Source organism: Gekko japonicus, unplaced genomic scaffold (genome assembly GCF_001447785.1).
Source record: "Gekko japonicus isolate JY-2015 unplaced genomic scaffold, Gekko_japonicus_V1.1 scaffold3137, whole genome shotgun sequence".
Taxonomy (NCBI): Eukaryota; Metazoa; Chordata; class Lepidosauria; order Squamata; family Gekkonidae; genus Gekko; species Gekko japonicus.
In genome coordinates this window covers 17003-37601 of record NW_015159800.1, presented here as the reverse complement: position 1 = coordinate 37601, position 20599 = coordinate 17003, and the positions used below count along the sequence as shown (strand labels likewise).

The 20599-nt window shown below is 39.1% G+C and overlaps 1 protein-coding gene across 1 annotated transcript in view; it reads left to right on the top strand.

Annotated features, from left to right (window-relative positions):
• Positions 1-20599, top strand: part of TMTC3 (transmembrane and tetratricopeptide repeat containing 3) — a 42066-nt gene that overhangs the window by 10246 nt on the left and 11221 nt on the right. The window contains exons 5-11 of the mRNA XM_015407397.1: positions 804-903; positions 1921-2036; positions 7232-7404; positions 8007-8259; positions 11630-11778; positions 17758-17878; positions 19545-19656. Of these exons, the coding sequence (XP_015262883.1) occupies positions 804-903; positions 1921-2036; positions 7232-7404; positions 8007-8259; positions 11630-11778; positions 17758-17878; positions 19545-19656 (1024 nt within the window). The remainder of the gene's footprint in view (positions 1-803; positions 904-1920; positions 2037-7231; positions 7405-8006; positions 8260-11629; positions 11779-17757; positions 17879-19544; positions 19657-20599) is intronic.

The following is a 20599-nucleotide window of genomic DNA, read 5'->3' as shown; positions in this document are numbered from 1 at the left end:
AAGTTTCATTGACATATAATGCAGAGATGGCCTACCAGTGGCAATAATATATTCTAATGAGTCAGCCATATTGAAGTCTGCAAGATAAGTAAATTAGTAGAGATGTTTAATGGTGAAATTAAAATAAGAGTCAAAGCATGGCTGATCAGTGATAGACATGAAGGTTTGTCACAGTCAAGCTCTGAATCATGTATTTGTTCACATGTTACAATGCTAATATGTGTGGCATCTGCACCTGGGAAATGTGTAACGTAACCCTTACTGCTCTGAGAGCATTTGTTCTGGCCAATTTATGTAGACAAATAATGAAGTAATCCTATCCCTGGCCTGGATGTGCCAGGCCAGCCAGATCTTGTCAGATCTTGGAAGCTGAGCAGGGTCAGCTCTAGTTAGTATTGGGATGAGAGACCATCAAGGAATTCTGAGTCACTACACAGAAGAAGGCAATGGCAAACTACCTCTGTCTCTTGCCATGAAAACCATTTGGGGTCGCCATAAATCGGCCACAACTTGACATCAGTTCATGCACACACACAATCCTAATTAGAAAAGATGTACTTCCCTATGTCAACCACATGGGGGTATTCTATGTCTTTTCTTGTGTCTTATTAACTTTTTAAAAAGCAGTGAAAGTTCATTGCTTTCAAACCTTTTGAGTTTGCTTTGGTTCTACATTGGTACAGGTGGACCTAAAGTAATCGATCTGTCCTGTACTGTTTGTTCCTTACTTGCATGACTGACTCATCACAGGTTTAAAATCCTAATCTGATTTATTCAATAATACAATCTTGTCTTCTGTTTAGGTGACTGGGGTAGTGGGCAGAGCAGAGCTTCTTTCGTCTATCTTTTTCCTTGCTGCATTTTTGTCATATACCAGATCAAAAGGGCCGGAAAACACTATTGGTAAGTACTTGTTGGCAGTTGTGTGTATATATTTATATATAGATAAATATAGATAGATATAGATATGGATATATATTCACTCTGAGTTTTTTAAGATAAACATAGCTTGTAAGAGCAAGTAAGTCCATAAATCCTAATATCTAAATGGCCCTGTTGCTTATTTATCCATAATGCACTTTTCTTCAGGTGGCTGTGGAGTCTTAATAATGAAATCCTACAGCTGACTTATATACAGGAATATTGCTCTTGCTGCACACCAGACTAACAAATGTATTTGTTTACTTGAAGCTTTATGCCACAGGAAATAGGATAGTCTTAAATGTGCTGCATGTGTCTTCTTGGATCTGTGTATCCTATTCATGGGTTGCCACCAGCAGGGATTTCTAATTCAATTCCATAATGTTCATACTCTTCCAGAGAAAACCCTGTCTCTGATGCTTGCCTAGTTTGCTTTCACAGGCTGGCAGACTGATATGGCAAAAGTAGACTACGTAAAGCTTTATAGGTACAGAAGTGCTCTGGAAGCCAGTGCACCTTTATAAGAGCTGGCGTAATATGATTTCTCTAATTTGGCCAGCTAGTAAAAAAAAAAAAAAAATGGCCAGCTAGTAACCTAGCCTCTCGGTTTGGTATTGGTTGGAGCTTGTGGATTAAAGGAAGCCCCATGAAGACAGGTTTGCAGTACTTTAAGCTGGCAGTTATGGCTGCTTCCAAAAATTCATAACCTGTATAAGAGAACTGCATACAGTACATTAGAAGTTCTCATTTTTTTAAATCTGAAGCATAATTGGACACAGCTCCATTATTCTGAAAACACAGAATGCTGCATGATCAGTTGTGATGAATGCAGCTGGCAAAATGGGTTTGTTCAGAATGTTCAGTGTGTAAAAGATTGAGAAAATTGACAGTAGGTCTCAGTTTATCCTGTATTTCCAGTCAGCCTCTCAGTACTTAGATTATAAATCCACTTTCTTTAATTTTAGGAAGATTAACAGTTTCTGTGTCTTACCATTGCAGTATGGACTCCCATTGCGCTGACTGTGTTTTTGGTGGCTGTTGCTACGTTATGTAAGGAACAAGGAATAACAGTAGTGGGAATATGTTGTGTCTATGAAGTATTTATGGCTCAAGGGGTAAGGAACTTGTGAAATACATTTCTAAACCCATGGTTATATCCTGAACTTAAGAGACAGCATTAGCTTAAATCTGTTTGTCTTGGGTACATTTTCTTGTTACTTGATTGCAAGCTATGTTCACATGATCATGTATAACATTTTATCAGTATACCTAGATGAATGGTTTCGCCCTCAAAATATTCAGTGGCTCTCTAGAACGGAAAGAGATGTTATGACACCCCCATCCACTTCCCTCCCTCAGAGGCAAGATTTTCCCTTTGTTTTTCTTTCCCATCAATGACTGAGCCACCCTAGTAAAGTATTTTCTTCTTTGGTGAAGAACTCTGGCTGTCCCACCCTGTCACAGTATGATATTTTGGCTGTTGACTCAGCCCAGGAACCTGAGGGAAGGATCAGGAGCCCACTTTAACTTGAAACAACTTAAATGGTACTCGAGGTGTGTTGAAATTCAAAAATAATAAAATATTTTATTTAACATAGAGGAGAAAGGTCAGGTGAAATTGGGTTGAAATTTCTGAGGTAAAACCAGTACATGTACAGACATTAGTTCTTAAGTTTTAGGTCAATTAGAGTTTCTTTAAGCTATTCAGAGTTACTTATATCTTGAAATTGAGAAGCTTTTGTTCTAGTGTTTTCACCAAACACGTCAGTACACTTTCTCTGAGTATTCTCTGACTCTTTTGGGTTCCAAAAGGCTGGTACTCTCTTTCCAGTACCCAAACCCCTTCTTTTGGGACACGAGTACTCGTCTTGAGTTTTAAATTTTATTTATTTATTTGTTTGTTTGATTTTTACCCTGCCCTCCCTGCCGAGGCAGGCTCAGGGCAGCTTACAAGAATAGCATAAACAATTATACAAAGATAAAACTATTTAAAGCAGTTTAAAACATAAAGTGCTAGCTCGTTGCAATCTGACTGTTAAGATCTCTAAGACAGTTTCTAACCACACCAAACCAGAGATCTCTGTATTCTTCAGAGCTAACTCCCTGTTTGACTGGGTAGGGAATTTTTTTCTCTCTCCCTAGAAGATCTATCCCCTTTCCTTGGCCCAAATTGGAGTCTTTACCTACTTCCCAAACCTCCTTGCCAACTTTCAGTTCTTCTGTCTGTGTTAAACTGCTCTCAGCTAAGGCTGAGTTCTGAAACTGTCAGTATTCAACTCTTCGCAGCTAGGACTGTAACCAGATTGTCAGTACTCTACTCGGTCAAGGCAGACATCTGACTGAATCTTTCCTCAGCATGCAGCTCTCTCTAGACTTTCTCGGCTCAGCTGATGCTAACCAATCAGATTCCTTGAAACAGCCTGTCACTCAAGGTTCTCTGGCTCTGTGAAGCATTAACCCTTTACAGTCCTTCATCTGTTTGTACAGTCCCTCATAGATTTCATCCATCTCTCTGTGCCTAATCAAAATTACTTCCAGAAAACGTTTGATAAAGTTCCTCATCAGAGGCTCCTAAGTAAGCTCAATAGTTATGGGATAAGAGGATAAGTCCTTTTGTGGATCAAAAACTGGCTAATTAATAAGAAACAGAGAGTGACTATAAATGGGAAATTTTCACAGTGGAGGGTGGTAAGCAGTGTGGTACCACAGAGATCAGTACTGGGTCCAATGCTTTTTAACTTGTTCATTAATGATTTGGAGTCGGGAATAAGCATTGAAGTGGCTAAATTGACATGAAATTGTTCAGGGTGGTGAAAACCAGGGAAGATTGTGAGGCACTCCAAAGTGATCTGTTGAGGATGAGCAAATGGGTGTCAATGTGGCAAATGGGTTTCAGTGTGGCCAAGTGCAAAGTGATGCACATTGGCGCCAAAAATCCTAACTATAAATACACGTTGATGGAGTCTGAACTGGCAGAGACTGACCAAGAGAGAGATCTTGTAGTTGCAGTAGATAACTCACTGAAAATGTCAAGACAGTGTACAACTGCAATAAAAAAAGGCCAACGGTGTGCTGGGGATTATTAGGAAGGGTATTGAAAACAAATCAGCCAGTATCATAATGCCCCTGTATGAATCAATGGTGCGACCTCATTTGGAATACTGTGTGCAATTCTGGTCACCACAGAAAGGATATTATAGCATTGGGAAAAGTGCAGAAAAGGGCAACTAGAATGATCAAAGGGTTGGAACACTTTCCCTGTGAAGAAAGGTTAAAGTGCTTAGGGCTCTCTAGCTTGAAGAAAAGACGACTGAGGGGTGACATGATAGTGGTTTACAAGATTATGTATGGAACAGAGTAGGTAGAGAAAGATGTACTTCCTTTCTCACAATACAAAAACTCGTGGGTACTCAATGAAATTGCTGAGTGGTCGGGTTAGAATGGATAAAAGGAAGTCCTTCTTCACCCAAAGAGTGATTAAAACATGGAATTCACTGCCACAGGAGGTGGTGGTGGCTACAAGCATGGATGGCTTCAAGAGGCTTCAACATATGGAGCAGAGGTCCATCAGTGGCTTTTAGCCACAAGGTATAGATAGGAACTCTCGGTCTGGGGCAAGTGATGTTCTGTATTCTTGGTGCTGGGAAGTGACAACAGTGGGAGGGCTTCTAGGGCCACACTGCTGGACCTCCTGATGGCACCTGGTATTTTTGACCACTGTGTGACAGAGTGTTGGACTGGATGGGCCATTGGCCTGATCCAACTTTGGCTTCTCTTATGTTCTTTAAAAACATCTAACCTGTTTGGCTTATATTGTTCAGTGTACCACACTCATTCGCTAGTGATGGCTATTGTGCACTAGTTCTTACGCTGTTGTCCAAGGACTAGTAAAGGTGTGAGGCAGGGGTGGCCAAACTGTGGCTTTTTCACAAATATTATGTGGCTCCCAGCAGGGCGGCTGGGGAAGCAAAGGGGAGGCATGCCTCCCTGATCGGTTTGCCCTTTCCCAGCCAGTGTTTCCCTCCCTGGATAGCCTTCAGGTGTGGGGGAAGCAGAGAAAGAAAGCAACTTTAAGTTTAAATGCATTCTCAAAGATCCCCCACCCCCGGGCCGGCTTGGAGGATGCTTGGAGGAGGTATTTGTTTCTTTAAATCCCTTCTTCAAGCCAGGTGGCATGGGGGGCTTGGAGGATGCATTTAAATTCAAAGTTGTTTTATTTTTTACCTCTCCCTCCCTCTCTCCCTCCCCCATCTATTTGCTTTCTTTCCACTTTCTTTCCACCTTTCTTTCTGTTTTTCTACCCTCCCTTCTCATCATGTGCTCTTCAAGCCCCGCCAAACCAGCAGACTGGTTTGGCTCAGAGAAGGCATTTGTCTCTTTAATATGCAAATTTGTATATTTTTTCAGTAAAATGTGTGTGTTCATGTCTTGTGGCTCTCAAACATCTGAAGTTTTTTCTATGTGGCTCTTATGTTAAGCAAGTTTGACCACCCCTGGTCTGAGGCATTTGAGGTGGCCCATAAAATCACAATGCTGAGATCTTTTCCAGAGCAAAGAGCAATGAACACAATAATAAAATTCCGCTCCTATTAGGCCCTTCACTTACAGACATCCTGGTGTCACAGAATATTCCCAATTCATATCCACTTTGCCTTTGTTCCACACAATTACATTGGTGCATAGAAGCAATTCAGTTTTAGTTGGGAGCCCTTCAAATTGCCTTCCATATATTTGCCAAAATGTGGTGGTCCACAAACGGCCTAACCAGAACCTTGACCAATAACTCCCGTTCCAATAATTCACTCTATTCTTGTTAGCATAATTCCACCCAAATCCTAATTCTGGCTTCACTTTGGTGTGTTTAAGAGAGGACCAGATGAGGGAGACAGAGTACAGAGTACTAGAAACCCCTTCCTGAGACATGAGATTCTAAGTCCTCAATAATCATTTGTCAGTGTGTGCACTGAAAAGCAGACAAGAAGGCTAGCAATATAAACGTTTTCAATTAAAACTTTGTGTGTACTTTCTGAGACTTGGTTTTAATCAAAGTTTAGAAGCTGTAATAGTGGCAAGGAGACAAAAAAATAATTTCCCTTTAAAGTTCTTAAAGTTGCATTGGAAAATACACCCTCCCTCGAATGGCTTCTTGCAGTCAGTGGTTAATCGCTTCTCTGGAAAAGTGTAATGCTTTAATAGATGCTTATGTGGTCAATTTTAATTTTATTTTATTGGGAATTGTAGGAGGACTTCTGGCATTCCATGGTAAAAGCTTCCATTCTATACAAGCCCAACCTAACATTGTTAAAACTGGCAATAGCGCATTAACTTTTTAAAGAGGTTATTTGGAAACAAGGAAATGAACTGATATTTATAATAAGTATTAAATTTGGATTAAGGTATCTTTGTTGTGATGAAGCTAATGGTTTAAAAATATTTGACTGGTCCATTCACCAAATCTTTTTGACTAGTCATAGGTTCAGCCTTAGGTTACAAATCAGCAGCCAACTGAAAAATAAAAAGGTTCTTTGTGCTGTTCAAAATGTATGGCATATAGGTGGTGTAATACACAGAAAGTTAAGCACTTTTGTCCATTGGTCCATGAATCTCAATGAGAAATGTTTAAAGTGTCATTCAGCAGTGGCTTGGGGTATTCATTTTTGTGTTGTGTCTACACTGATGATTACATGTATTTGCTTTTATCTTCATGTAGAAACGTATGATTTGGTTGTCATTTAAAAGACAACAGTAACAAATTTTGTTATGCTGGTTTTTGCTTAGAAAATATGTTCCAGCTTTTCTATTTTTTTCCTCATAGAGTTCAACCCATCAATTTTTAAAATATAACTTTGTGGGATTATACTAAACTGACAAAAATATTTTTAAATTTGACAGTGGTTAGTTGCTGTCCATAATTGCTGTTGTACTGCCTTGACATGCCCAGTGCTGGCAACAGAACTCTTGCAAACCAGCGATACGGAATATCACATGACTCTGGAGTTGCATAATCGCTATCAAAACTGATCTGAGTATCTGGAACAGCTATAATATCTGCGAAGCAGCCAGGATTCATATAAAGGATACTGATGCTATTCATTCAAGTTCATTGACTATACTTTATGCAGTCTCATGTTGGTTTCATCTGAGTTGTATTCATTTTAAATGTTGTATTTTATTCTGTGGTGTTTTGGGAACACAGAATTGAAAAGTAGCCTGTGAATTGAAAAAGAAATAAATCAATGTGTGGATTTTAGCAGTTGGTGCAGTAAAGATGTGCTTTTTTCAAAAACTAAACCTTGTTTTCTCTCTTTAGTACACCTTGCCTATGCTGTGGGATACGGTATTACAGATTCTCCGGGGCAAAGGCAGTATTCCTTATTGTATGCTCCAAATGCTGTTGAAACTAATTGTTCTGATGTTTAGTACACTACTGCTTGTTGTGATCAGAGTCCAGGTTATACAGTCACAACTGCCAGTGTTTACAAGGTAAAATCCAGTACTGAATTGCATGAAATTCTTCTAAAATGTTAGGCTTGGTGATAGGCAATAGATACCTATATGGTATCTGTGACTTGGATTTATTGCAATGTTCTGCTATATTAGTGTGAATAATGTATCTGAAAATAAATATTTTACTGCAATAAGTAAAATGAATTTCGGTGCCATACCATGGTGGCAAAAAACTAGCTATAAGAAAAGCCAGATATGCAAATACGTTCTCAGTGACTGACTAAAAAGTCTGCATCAAATTATTCACCTTTAAAATATGATTTTGTCTTTGTTCTTAGTGGTAGGCATAAATATAAGCAGGATAGTAGGAAGGGAGAAGATGCCTAAACCTGTTCTTGTGCCCTTCACTTTAAAGTTGTCTTCTGAAGTCCTTCATGCACTGTATTTAGTATGCCAAGGACGTTCAGCAATTCACCAGGAACAGAGTTTTCAAACTGTGCAGAGATTTTTTTTTCCATTTTCTTTTACTTTCTCATCTTAAATTCTTGTGACTTTAAATCAAAATCTGCCATTGCAGTATCATGGAATTGCCTTTTAGAAGGTTTGGAGTGATTGCCTATGTTTTTTGTTTTAATTAGGTTTGATAACCCAGCTGCTGTAAGCCCCTTTCCTGCCAGGCAGCTCACTTTCAACTACCTCCTTCCTGTAAATGCTTGGTTGCTTCTAAATCCTTCAGAGCTGTGTTGTGATTGGACAATGGGCACCATACCATTGGTAGAGACTCTGCTGGATGTAAGGAATATTGCTACCATCACCTTCTTCTGTTTTTTGGGATCTTTGCTCATTTTCAGCCTCCGGTATCCTGGGGATTCCTCTAAGACTGTACTAATGGTAAGAAAGATGTTCCTTGTACTAAACCTGAAGCATTCAACAAAAACAAACTTTTACTGTGCACTAGAATTGTGCTATAAGAACAGTGGCCAACAGTGACATAAGAAAACTATCCTGACCAGCTTTGCTAAGAAGTATTTTGAGTATAGTCACTCTGCCCCTGCTCCATTCCTTGTCCTGTCTCTATGCTGCTGCTACTGTGTGTGAAAGAAAGAAAGTATTCCACTGGTATGCAGGCCAGGCAAGCTGTTACAGTGGAGTTTTCTGTTTCCCTTCTAGTCGTAGAATATGTTCCTTACAGTTAGAAAAGAGACTACCCCATATGTAGGCAACATAACATAGCCCTGTATTAAAAAGAGCAGTGCTATGGAGGCTGTACATAAGATTCTCTTTGTTTCCCCTATAACCTTTGAGGAACCAATAGCATATCAAGGCTAGAATGACATGTATGTATGTAGCTAATAATGCAGCCCTGTGTAAATGCAAGCAGTTAAATGACAGTTGTGCATATGGTGCAGCCATTGGAGACTTGCCTGACTATCTGGAGGTAGTTTTTTGCACAGGAAATCATAAGATGTATCTTCAAATGCCCTGAACAGATGGCCTGTCTCATAAGGTTGTCATACAGGAAAGATGGCCATGTTATAATTCATTTCTTTAAAAACAGTGCACATTATACAGATTAATATATACAGATTAATTTAGGCCCACTATTTAGAAATCCTGAGCTTTGATCCAAGTGCTTGATTTAGAGGGAAAAACAAAGGGTCAAAGAGGAAATAAGTGCCAGATTCTTTGATCTGATATTGTCAGTTTATAGTTTTCCTATTAAGATGTCTGGTGTTTTCATTCAGTGTGTTTCCCATTATATGAAGGATCTGTTTTTATAATAGAACCTTTTTGCAAGCTCCTTTATTACAAATCTGCATCTGAAAAGCTCTTCAAGTATACTGTCAGACAAATCAAATTGCCTCAAGGGCCATTTACCAGAAAATACAGATGCATTAGTCTATATTAGCATTCTTCCTTAAAGTGCTATTTAAACTGGTTAAAGGAAGGTAATACAATTTTCCCCTTTAATAGCTGTTGTGGATGGACTGAGTATATTTACCTTTTAGGGGCAAATACACCCGGGGGGGGGGTGTTGTCTGGTCTCACCATTACAGTGATCAGTACCATTTTATGCTCCCCAGCTCAGCATCTTTGCTTCCTTGGTTCCAAAAGCTGAATGTATCCCAGTTCAGTGTACGTGAAAGGGAGACTGGAATTAGTAGAGTCCGATGTGAATGAAAATAAGCCTCCTTTATTGCCAAGTCTGGCTGCATCAGACAAATTCTTGATGTCCAGTCTCTTACGTAGTTTGCGGTATTCATGCATACAGATTCTCTGTTCTTTATCAAGCTTCCCAGAATGTTGTGTTTGTTCTTGAACATTGCAACAAGTAGAGCTGCATTAGTTCAGTACTCAAAAAATGCTGTTGTAGCTATCAGGTTGATACATTGTCTATTTGTAGTTAGGATTATTTGTGGCGTATGTTACATTATGCCTACCAAGAATTAATCTTGTTTTGCCATTTCTTTGCCCAGTTTTATGGTATATATTTAACTTTGTACAGTCTGCTTTGCAGTGTAACTTTGCATTTACAGATGTTGCCTATAGACTTATCATTCCTTTGTAACACAAAAAAATGGATTTTTATCAGGCCACAATGATGTTGTGCCTGTAGCACTGCAAACAGAGTGAACATGAGGTGTGTGTATGTATTCACACACTTGTCCTAGGAATGAACCAAGATTGGCAAATGGCAAGAATGCTGAAAGCTGCTGTTACCTGAGAATTTTAACTCATTTCAATATAGGAGCAGGCTGAGGTGATCCAAGCAAGATGGATAATCTTGAAGGATTATGAGGCTTTTTTTGCTCATTTTACAGCTCACTTGTTTTGCAGCTTTGACATACTGCAGCAGCGGTATTCTAGGAATGTAACTTGCACTTCAGATGGATTTAACGCATTTGTGTTACATGAAGTGATTATATGGGACACTTCAACAAGTGTGACAAGAACAAGTGCATTTCTAAGATCTTTAAGTTAAATGTCAAAGGATTTTGAGGCCTTGTAGGGATAGGAGAATGCTGGAAAAAATTATAAATCTATATTTAGCACCAAGGAAACAAGCATGCTGGGTTCAGAGTAATTTAATACAATTGCAAGTCTTGGGGATTGAACTGAGGATGGGGATGGAGAATAGGACACACACACCCTTCCTTGCCAAGCATTCCCCTGGTTTCTTTGTTTAGCACACTGCTGGTGTGTCTTTACATTTCTTCAAGTTAGGCAGGTATGTGGCTTCTGTTCTTTTCAGAGGCTTTTTTGTCCAGAGTTTGATAGGGATCTGGATCACCAAGGCAAGACCATGCTGGACTCCTCACTGCCACTGTTTGAACGCTAGAGTACCTCACACAATATAGGAGAGGGCATAGACCCTATATCATAGCAAAAAGACACTGTGTGAATGAGGATGCTGCATATTACAGGAGTTGGCCAGAAGAACTCCTAGTCTCTTAATTGCCTTTCCCATTATGCTTCATTCAGTATGTGCTCCAAACAGATGAGGCTATTCCAAGCTAATGTATTATTCATATAATGCCAATGAATGCAAAATAACTGGTCCTTCCCACTATCATGTAAAGCCTGGGGTGGGGACACACATGACAATGGACGCTAATGTTCTAAAGAAAGACACAGCTCCATACCAAGTGAGAAATGTATATCTTTAAGCCAGTGCTAGTCTCAGTGAATCCCCGCAAGCTGCTATGGCCTTGTCCATAAAATGATGAGGAGGTGGGTAGCACAGTTCTGCTGCTGAAGCTAAGCAGGTCTGGCCATGCAAGCTGCCTGAATGGGAGACCGTTGAGTACCTACTTGTAAGTTGTTGTGAGCTTGATGGAGGAAGAGGAGGCTATAAAACTGTTGGCATATTATAGGATCAGGAAGTCAGTTGCATGAAATAAAGCATAACAAATCCCTGAATTTTTAAAACGTTTTGCAGAATGCTTCCTTAAAGTCAAGAGTTCTCTATAAGGAATGCCTTATTTCACTTATTCCTTGTATTGTTTCTAAACATAATATACAATATTTAACTTTACTGCAGTTGATATATAGAGCAATGTGGTTGACAGCTAGTGAATTATGCACTCAGTACATATGTTCCACATTAGATGTACTGTCATACTTCTGGAATTGAAATGTATACTTGAGCTGCACTAAATATAATTTGGATTTCTTTAATAACTGTGTAAGTACTCTCAGCTCTGAGTTACTAGTTAGTGTTTGTGTGTCTTTTTGTTTTGTTTTGTTTTTGCTTTTTTAGGCACTTTGTTTAATAGTGTTGCCATTCATCCCAGCATCAAATCTTTTTTTTCCTGTTGGCTTCGTAGTAGCAGAGCGAGTGTTATATGTTCCCAGCATGGGATTCTGCATGCTAGTAGCCCATGGGTGGAGAAAGCTGTCAAGCAACAGGTAGGTTAAAAGTTACAGCGGGTGGGGTGGGAGAAATGTGGATTTGAATGGCAATGAAAGTTGTGAAGTTTCATGCATGGCAAGCTGTCTCAATGGCTTACTCTTCACTGGCCTTATCATTTTATTCCATTATTAACATATAGTAAGCATGTGAAGAAAACTTGTATACTAGGCACTGCCTTGCTCTATACAATTTCATTTGCAGTAACAAGAGGAAACTACTTTTTAACAGATGTTCTCTCTATGAAATTAGTTCCTTCTTTGAAAAAATGTTTTTATCTGGCCTTGTAGTCACATGTGGCTGTTGTGCTTTTTTTAAAAAAAAGTTGCTGTTTTAAAAGGATGCACTCTTTGATCTGACAAGGGGGGCTTTGACTCTTGGAAGCTTATACCCTGAAAATCTTGTTGGTCTTTAAGGTGCCACTGGACTTGAATCTAACCACTCTTGTTCAAGCAGTATTTCAAAATGTTTACCCAGCTTTATGTCCCCCATATCAGCTGTTCCTGAGCAACCAAAAAAAGTGCCAACATTAATCGCATTGTTTTAAGTAATGTGCCAGCTTAAAGAATCAAAATAACCCGAAAGAGACTCCCCAGTGAGTCCAGAGGATTCTGGAATTTCAAAAAGTTTTCTTGCTTCATTTTCTTTCCATCCACTTCTGTTGCTTTACACAGTTCTGATTGATTCCATATATATTCAGGGAGGAAAGGGCAGATCCCCCCCCCCATCAAACAGTTATCAAACAAAATATTGACAAATAAATGTCAGTCTGTTTTCAAGTGGGTTGAGTTTTTATTTTGTATATAATGCACTGCTTCCTGAAATATAAATTATGCAGGACCAGCATTGTATGGGCAAGAATCAGCAGGTGAGAAGATGTCTCAGTTGACGGAACATGTAAATTTAAATTTATAATTTAATAAGAAAGTATGTGTTTCAAATATATGCCTATCTGAAGGGATAATTCTGTTTTTAATAGTTCAGGCCACTTTATAGTTTCTCAGTTAATATTGAGATGGGGTAGCCGTGTTGGTCTGAAGCAGCTGGACAAAGTCTGAGTCCGGGGGCACATTTAAGGCCAACAAAGTTGTATTCTGGGTAAGACCTGTTGGCCTTAAAGGTGCCACTGGACTCAAACTTTTTTCAGCTAATGTTGGTTAGCCATCAGGCACTGCTGTCTTTATATCTTTGTCACTAATTCATGAAATTTTTAAAGGCGTGGCAACTTGAACACATCATAATGCCAAGTTATGGTTTCATGTGGTTTCTAAAATAGCATCAGGCTCCTATGCCCTTTTTGTCCTGTACATGGACCTTTCCACATTTCCTGTTGGTGGCAAAGCGTGATTAGACATTTTGTTCAAATTGGCAAATGCAATAACCCACCGTGCCAGAACTGCAGACAGCAGTGTGATCTGTTTTGCAGTTATAATTTTGAGACCAACTGCAAAATTAAGTATGCTGGCTGGCTCAAGCAACCATAGTTTGCTGACAACCAGGTAGGATGAGACAGCATTAGTAGAGTTGGGGAGAAGATGGTATATAAGCCTCAGGATTGCTTCATGGCACTTGGAACAAATATTACAAGCTCATACTCTCTTTTTTCCTTTCTAGTTTCCCTGTGTTTTGTATATAGTACTAGCCATAGTTTGTTAGTTCATATGTATGGATATCACTAAAAAGGAAACTGCAAGGGAAAGGCACATGATGTGCCCATGGCTTACTCTGAATCGTCCAAAGAACGATTTGGAAGATTATCTGAACTGGGCCGCTTTCGCTCTTTGCATGCCACCTTGCAAGAGTTTTCTCCATTCATTGCAGTAGAGAGACCTGGTCCACATCTTCAGCGTGAATTCTTCTGTACACACATGGGAAGCACAAATAAATACTGGGTGTGTGCTCAGTTACAAACACAAGCCCGTAGATAAAAATGGACAATTCGGGTTTCTGGAAACCAGATTTATTTTCAGCAACTTTTGTTTTAAACCACTACAGTTGCTTTCCAACAACATATGTGGGGCAAAGTTATTTATTACACTTTTACCTTCCCTAATCCATGTAATTAGCCTTACCTCTTTTTATATCACAGAAACAAAGGGTTAATTTTGGGGAGTTGTATTTTAAAAAACAAATAAGAACAAAGCCAATGTTAATTGGGCATATCTAATGAGAATTTATCCCAACAGTGCAAATTCTTTCTATAAAGGATGATGGTATTAACTGCCAATTCTGTTCAACAAAAATATATTTAAAAATTAATTGCCATGCATTAGATAATTAAATGTGACTTTTTCATTGTTTCTTTCATGATATCATTGTTTCTTTCATGGTATCAATGACTGAAGCAGTCCGCTAGTATCTATGAATGCCACAAATAGCATCTTCAATATTTCAGTAATCTTTAACAAATTAATAGGATATTTCTTTTTTGCATGAGTGCACTGAACACCAGAATTTCAGTAGTGACATTGACATGTACATGAACACAGATGTGTACACAATACTTCATTTGTCTGACAGGAACACTTCCCAGAACAAATTAATCCCCTTGGAATCAGTTCTCAGAAACCAGGGAATTGCTGTGCATCTTGTGGCAGACTCCCTTCTCTCACACTTCTTTTCAGACTTTCCTTAGAGTATGTGGTAGGACCTGATTCTGTACTGTTGAGCAGATTCATGAAGGCAGAACTATAAGGTGTAAGGATGAATATATCTTTCTTCAAAAACGCTTTGTGCTGGACTTATGTTCTTCAGGTGCAGCTATGGATAGTTTTTATGTCTACAGACCTTGCTGAGATTGCCATTTAGTACTAGTGAACACTCTTGAACAGATTTGGATCATGTGTTAGAAGACAGAGTGCTGCTGTATAACTTGTAAGCACCAAATTTCCTCCAGTGAGCATTGAGAAAACAGTGTTTCATTATGGTTGGGTTATGAAGTTTTGGCATTAGTAAAACATGCATTCTGTCTTTACAATATTATGTTTCACTATACGGTTGATCTGTTCTATGATCAAGTTTGATTAACCGCAGATGCTGGATTCATCTGAGGATGATGTTAATCACTGAAACCACTAATTTTGTTACAGACCCGAAATTGTAAATACAACTACAAATAGTATGTAACATGATTTGTTGCATACTTACTGAAGAGATTCAAAATTTAATTTGGCCATAAGTGGCTAAGACGCTGAACTGCAGGCTTGAAGGTCAGTAGTTCAGCAGTTCAAGACCCGAGTTGCCGCATGACGGAGTGAGCTCCCATCTCTAGTTCCAGCTCCTGCCAACCTAGCAGTTTGAAAGCAAGAAATTGCAAGTAGATAAATAGGTACCACTTTGATGGGAAGGTAACAGCGTTCCGTGCGCCTTGGTGTTTAGTCCTGCCAGCCACATGACCACGGAAACTTCTTCGGACAGCACTGGCTCTTCGGCTTTGAAACGGAGATGAGCACCACAACCCTAGAGTCGGACTCGACTGGCTTTCGAGCAAGGGAACCTTTACCTTTTTAAGGAAAAGACACACGAGCCAAAAAATTTATTCTCTGCTAATGAACCTCCATCCTCGATATGCTTGAGAGGGTCAGTTAGAATAGTGGGCTGGATCCTACCATTTCATTCTGTCTCTCAGTTGCATTCCTCTGATGCTAGACACTCTTGCATTGATGCCTGAAGCCTTTTACCTGCAGAATATGTGTGCACCGATGTCATTAAATGATAGGATCTATCCCACTGTTTCAAAATCCTGAACTGCTTGATCATTTTGAAGTGCCTTTAGGAAACTATCCTTTTATTACAGGTTTTCATGCTGCCATAAAACATCCTATACTGCTAATGTAATGTGTTCATTAAAATACACAGAATAAGAGTCGATAGTGGTTCATTTCCACTGGTCAATTTATATGGTTTTGAAAACTGTGTTCTCATCAGCTGTCTGACATGCATTGAAAATGCAGGTTAAATTTATTACCTGTACTGAATAATGTCATCTTTGAAATACAAATTAGAAAATACATATTAGAAAATGGCCACCACTGTCAAATGAGGCCAAATCCAAGAAAGCCTATTTTGGTTAGTATGGCAGACGTTTTCTTTGATCCAAATGATAATCCAGAATGAGCTCTTACCTATCAGATAACATAGACTCTGAGAAGTGTTTCTCTTGCTAGTAACAGTTAAAATGGGTTAAATAGTAGGGCACTATTCCTTATTTTCAGGTGAGAGATGTTGCTCATCTTTTGGGTTGCTTCCCCACTGGGTTTTTAGTGTGGCTTTGGTGCTGACGGAAAATGTCCTCCCTTCCCCCTGCGTCTACACACCATCATTATCCTGTCATGCACCTTGACTTTCCCTGGCTTACGTGCTGTGTTTGCTAAACCTGCTTTATTACCATCTTTTTGGAAAGGTCACAGCAAAATCTGCTGAGTGGATGGGATAGTTTAGCTCTTTCGTGATCCTACCCATGATGCAATTTTCCCTCCTCTACTCCCCACCACCACCACCACCAGAGCAACTTACTTCCCACAGCCAAGTAGCTTTTTTAAAAGTTTCTTTAAAAAATGAGTAATTGACAGATTTCTTTAGGTTGTAAGGCTATAGAGATAAAAATAATGAACATGTCAATTACCACTTTTTAAAGAAAGACCCCTGTGGTGGTGCATGGGGAGGACTGGTGCAGGGGAAATGTGGGGGAGCCTTTTTAGCAGTGCTTAATTGGCAGCCCCAGTGCTAATAAGAAAGTCCTAGTGAGTCATCTCCATGTGGAAAAGCCCTTGGGGATACCGGTGAAAGCTACATTCTACAACACTTCAGTACTAAATGTAGACTTGTATGCATTGGCTGCTAGAGGCATAGATGTAGACTGGGGTGTGTGTGTAAGGATAATTTACTCCTTGCTGGACTGCATGTTTTGCTAAGTTTTTTCTTAAACAATATGGCTAAATTGAGAACTTGCTATAAGGAAGCTGTTTTGGGTAGCATCCCTGTGGCAGGAGTAATGCATGCCCTGGCTCTGAGAGGAGACTAGTTGGTAGTTTCATGTATCAGGAAGGTATACTAAAGGGATTTTTGGGTAGGTCACAATTTTGATCTGATCATGTCTCATGATCACTTTTAATTTAGGAAAGACTGCCTGGCAGTTTCTTTAAAACTGATATAATCAGCAAATTTATATACCCTCCTTTTGACTCCTTCTATTAAGCTGGAGCTAGTCTGTGGTCCTGATTTTGCTCTTGTGCTTCTCGTACTTTGAGCACCCTCTTCTCAATAATAGCTATTTTCCAAGTTCTTTTGTGAAGACTCACTATTGTAACAATCCTTTCTGAACCTTCCTGGCCTTCCATGTTTTTCAACTGCTGTCTTCTCCCACTACCTAGTGCCATCTCATCTTTACCCTTTTCTTGTGTTGTCTGTATAATGCAGATGATAAAGCATCTGGATGATGACTGATAAAATGACGAAGTACCAGTAGAGAGAACTGGGTTCAAATCCCAATTCTGACATAAAGTACATTGGGTGATCTTGGCCTGTATTTTTCAGTCTAACCTTAGGGTTGTTGTGAGGGTAAGATAGAGAAAGACAATCATGTACCACCCCTCTTTGAATTCCTTGGAGAAAAGGTGAAATAAAAATATACATGTGGGGCTTGCTTAGCAGTATTAGAGCTAGTGGGTTGTATGCCATACAGCAGGATAACAATAATGTGCATACATGTGCATTTCTTTCTCCAAAGGCAGCTGCTACTAATGCAGTGTCTAAAAGATAGTGCTAGCATTTTCCAGGTGCTGGGTTTCTCCTCCAGTGAGGTGCTAAATATGAGTAAGGTATAAATCAGGTAGGGGGTGACCAACAAAAATAAGCAGGGATTTGGTTTAAATTAAGACTGGTATATATTTGGAGATATTTTCAGCCAGTAACTCACTGGAAATGTTAAAATGGCATAAAGTATATTTTTCACCTCTTTCTGTCTTATTTTGCAACAGTATGCTAAGAAAACTATCTTGGATTTTTCTTTCTCTGGTGCTGTTCATTCATGCCTTAAAAACACTGCAGAGGAATTGGGATTGGGAATCTGAGTATACATTGTTCATGTCAGCTTTAAAGGTACAACTTTATTTCATTCACCTTTCTCACTGAGTTTCAAGCTGAATGACAGGATTATAAAAACAATACAAGACCAGTATTATACATATAACAGTGCCCTCTTTTGCCTTCCGCTGCCCTCCTGACCATTTCTATTTTACACAGAATTGTGAGCACCTACCTGACTTGTTAGATAGTCTGCTCCACAAGGAGCCAAAATAGAGAATGCTTGGGTGCAAGCAGTTGTTTTCCTCACCTTTTTACATGGTGACACCATCAGAAGACCTTGCTCAGATGAACACAGCTGTATTAAAATATAAATTTTTTAAGGTTTTTTTTATTTAGGATATATCTGGTGAAAGGATTGCAAAGTGTTATCTATGTCAGTCTGTCACAAAAAATAAAGCAAATAAAGCAGCAAATAAAGCAAAAATAAAGTTGTTAGCCCCTTGAAGGCTAACAACATTTATTTCAGAATCTGAAAAAGTATGCATGCATATGAAAGCTTATACCTTGAATAAAACTTTGTTGGTCTTAAAGGTGCCACTGGACTGAAACTTTGATCTGCTGCTTCAGACCAACATGGCTATCCACCTGAGTCAACATGTATTTCAAGGGACATTTTAAACGTGTTTTGCGAACTGTACTATGGAGAAGGTGTTTAAAAGGGTTGCCTTCCCTTTAAACACCAGCTACCGTGTTTCCCCGAAAATAAGACACTGTCTTATATTTATTTTTTCTCAAGAAGACACACTAGGGCTTATACCACAAATGCATAGAAATCCTGCTAGGGCTTATTTTTGGGGTAGGTCTTATTTTCGGGGAAACAGGGTATCTGGCGGCCCCGAAAAATACCAAAATATTCAGGATTTTTCAGGTGGCTATTTTCGGATAGCCATATTACTACCCCCCTCAGCAATCAGCTGAGGAAATACCCAAAAAATACCAATAAGATATATCTCAGATTTTTTTTGGCTCGGTTTGTACCAAGTGTACCTCTACACTAGACTTCTGTTTCATTTTGTTTCGCAAGAACCACTCTTGAACTAGACAAAGCTAGTTTCAGTTTAAAATTGGAGAGAAAATAAATGAAAAGTCAGAATTTATAGTTCATAATGACCATGTTTAATATACCGGCCAGTTTCCCCCTCTACCATAGTGGTGCATAATTTTCCCAAGCCGTGTGGTGTAGTGGTTAGTGTCATGCCATGAGTTCAGATCCCTGTTCAGTTGTCAGGTTCACTAAGTGACTTTGAGGCAGTCAGTCTCTGTTTCTCTTAGTGACGGTATGAGAATAAAATGGAGATGGAGACAACCATGGACATTATCCTATGCTCCACAGAGAAACAGCAGGATCAAAATGAGAATGGATAAATAGGTGATAACTCTTAATTTCAACAGACTGGTAAATTGTCTGATTTAAAATCACTTTCTGCAACCACTAAGTGATGTGTGAATGCATTGTCATAATCTGCCATGAGTCTGCACGTAATGTATGCATGTTAGATTTTAGAAAGTGTTTTCTATATTGATTGGCTTGGCTTGAAAGATGGGCAGGGATTTTAGTGGATCTGTGGGACTGCTGTAGACACAGGAGATGTGTTTTTATAATTTCTTTTGGTTGTATCACTTGGATTTGAATGTCGTGGTATGTTTGATATAGTCTACATTTGTTTTCTATGATCAGGTGAATAAGAACAATGCCAAACTCTGGAACAATGTAGGTCATGCTTTAGAAAATGAGAAGAACTTTGAGCAAGCATTGAGATTCTTCATACAAGCCACCCAAGTTCAGCCAGGTGAGTTGGAAACAATTGTCTGGAGTGATTAGCCGGGATACAGAGCTTGTGCTAGAACAAGATACTGTTCTTGCACGGGGAACCTGCCGATATACACCCTTGCATAATGCAGAAAAATATAGGGATCCTTAACATGAAACAATTTGTATATGTGCAGCTTGCTAATTCTGCATCCTCAAATGCAAATCAACAATAGCAATACAATTTCAAAAACGACTGAAAGGGGTTTTCTCTGTTAAGCTACTGCAATATTAGTCTTTCCATGCTGTTCCTCTTAACTAAACCATGGCACAAACAAATTACATTTGCAGCTGGCACAATACACTCTTCTATCAATTAGGAAATCTGAGATCGTAATGCATGTATTCAAAGAACTTAGTTATGCTCAGTGCTCATTACCTGCAGTGTATTAGGTTACACTCAAGAGCATATCAGCTTCCCCAAACTAGTTTCAAAACAAATCTATATGCTAGATATTCTGTTAGCATTCACCCATAATTTGAATCTGAATAGTAAAAGGGATAGAATTTAGGTCGTGGCACTAAATTTGTCTTTTATCCAATTGCCTGTGATGTTTGATCTTGTCCTCTCGTTTGTTCTTTAAAGCTGACTTTGTCAGTTCTAAAGCATAGAGAAGAAACTAAAGGGCAGAGTTTAAAAGCAAGGCAAGTTATAAATACATACAGCTGTCTATGACAAACTCTCAGTATTCTTTGTAGTCTTTAGCACACCAACAGTAAGTTGCTCTGTCCCAGGTCAATTTTGGAGGAGCCACCAGGTACTTCCAGTATTTATTTACTTCTTGTAGATTCCATATGCCCTGTTAATTACATCTATAGTAACCTAAGTTTCTTCCTTGGCATTCAAGGAAACAAAGCATCAGGGTCTAAAGAAACAGTAGAATCCAAACATCCTCTTGCCACTTTTCCCCATGCAGTGCCAT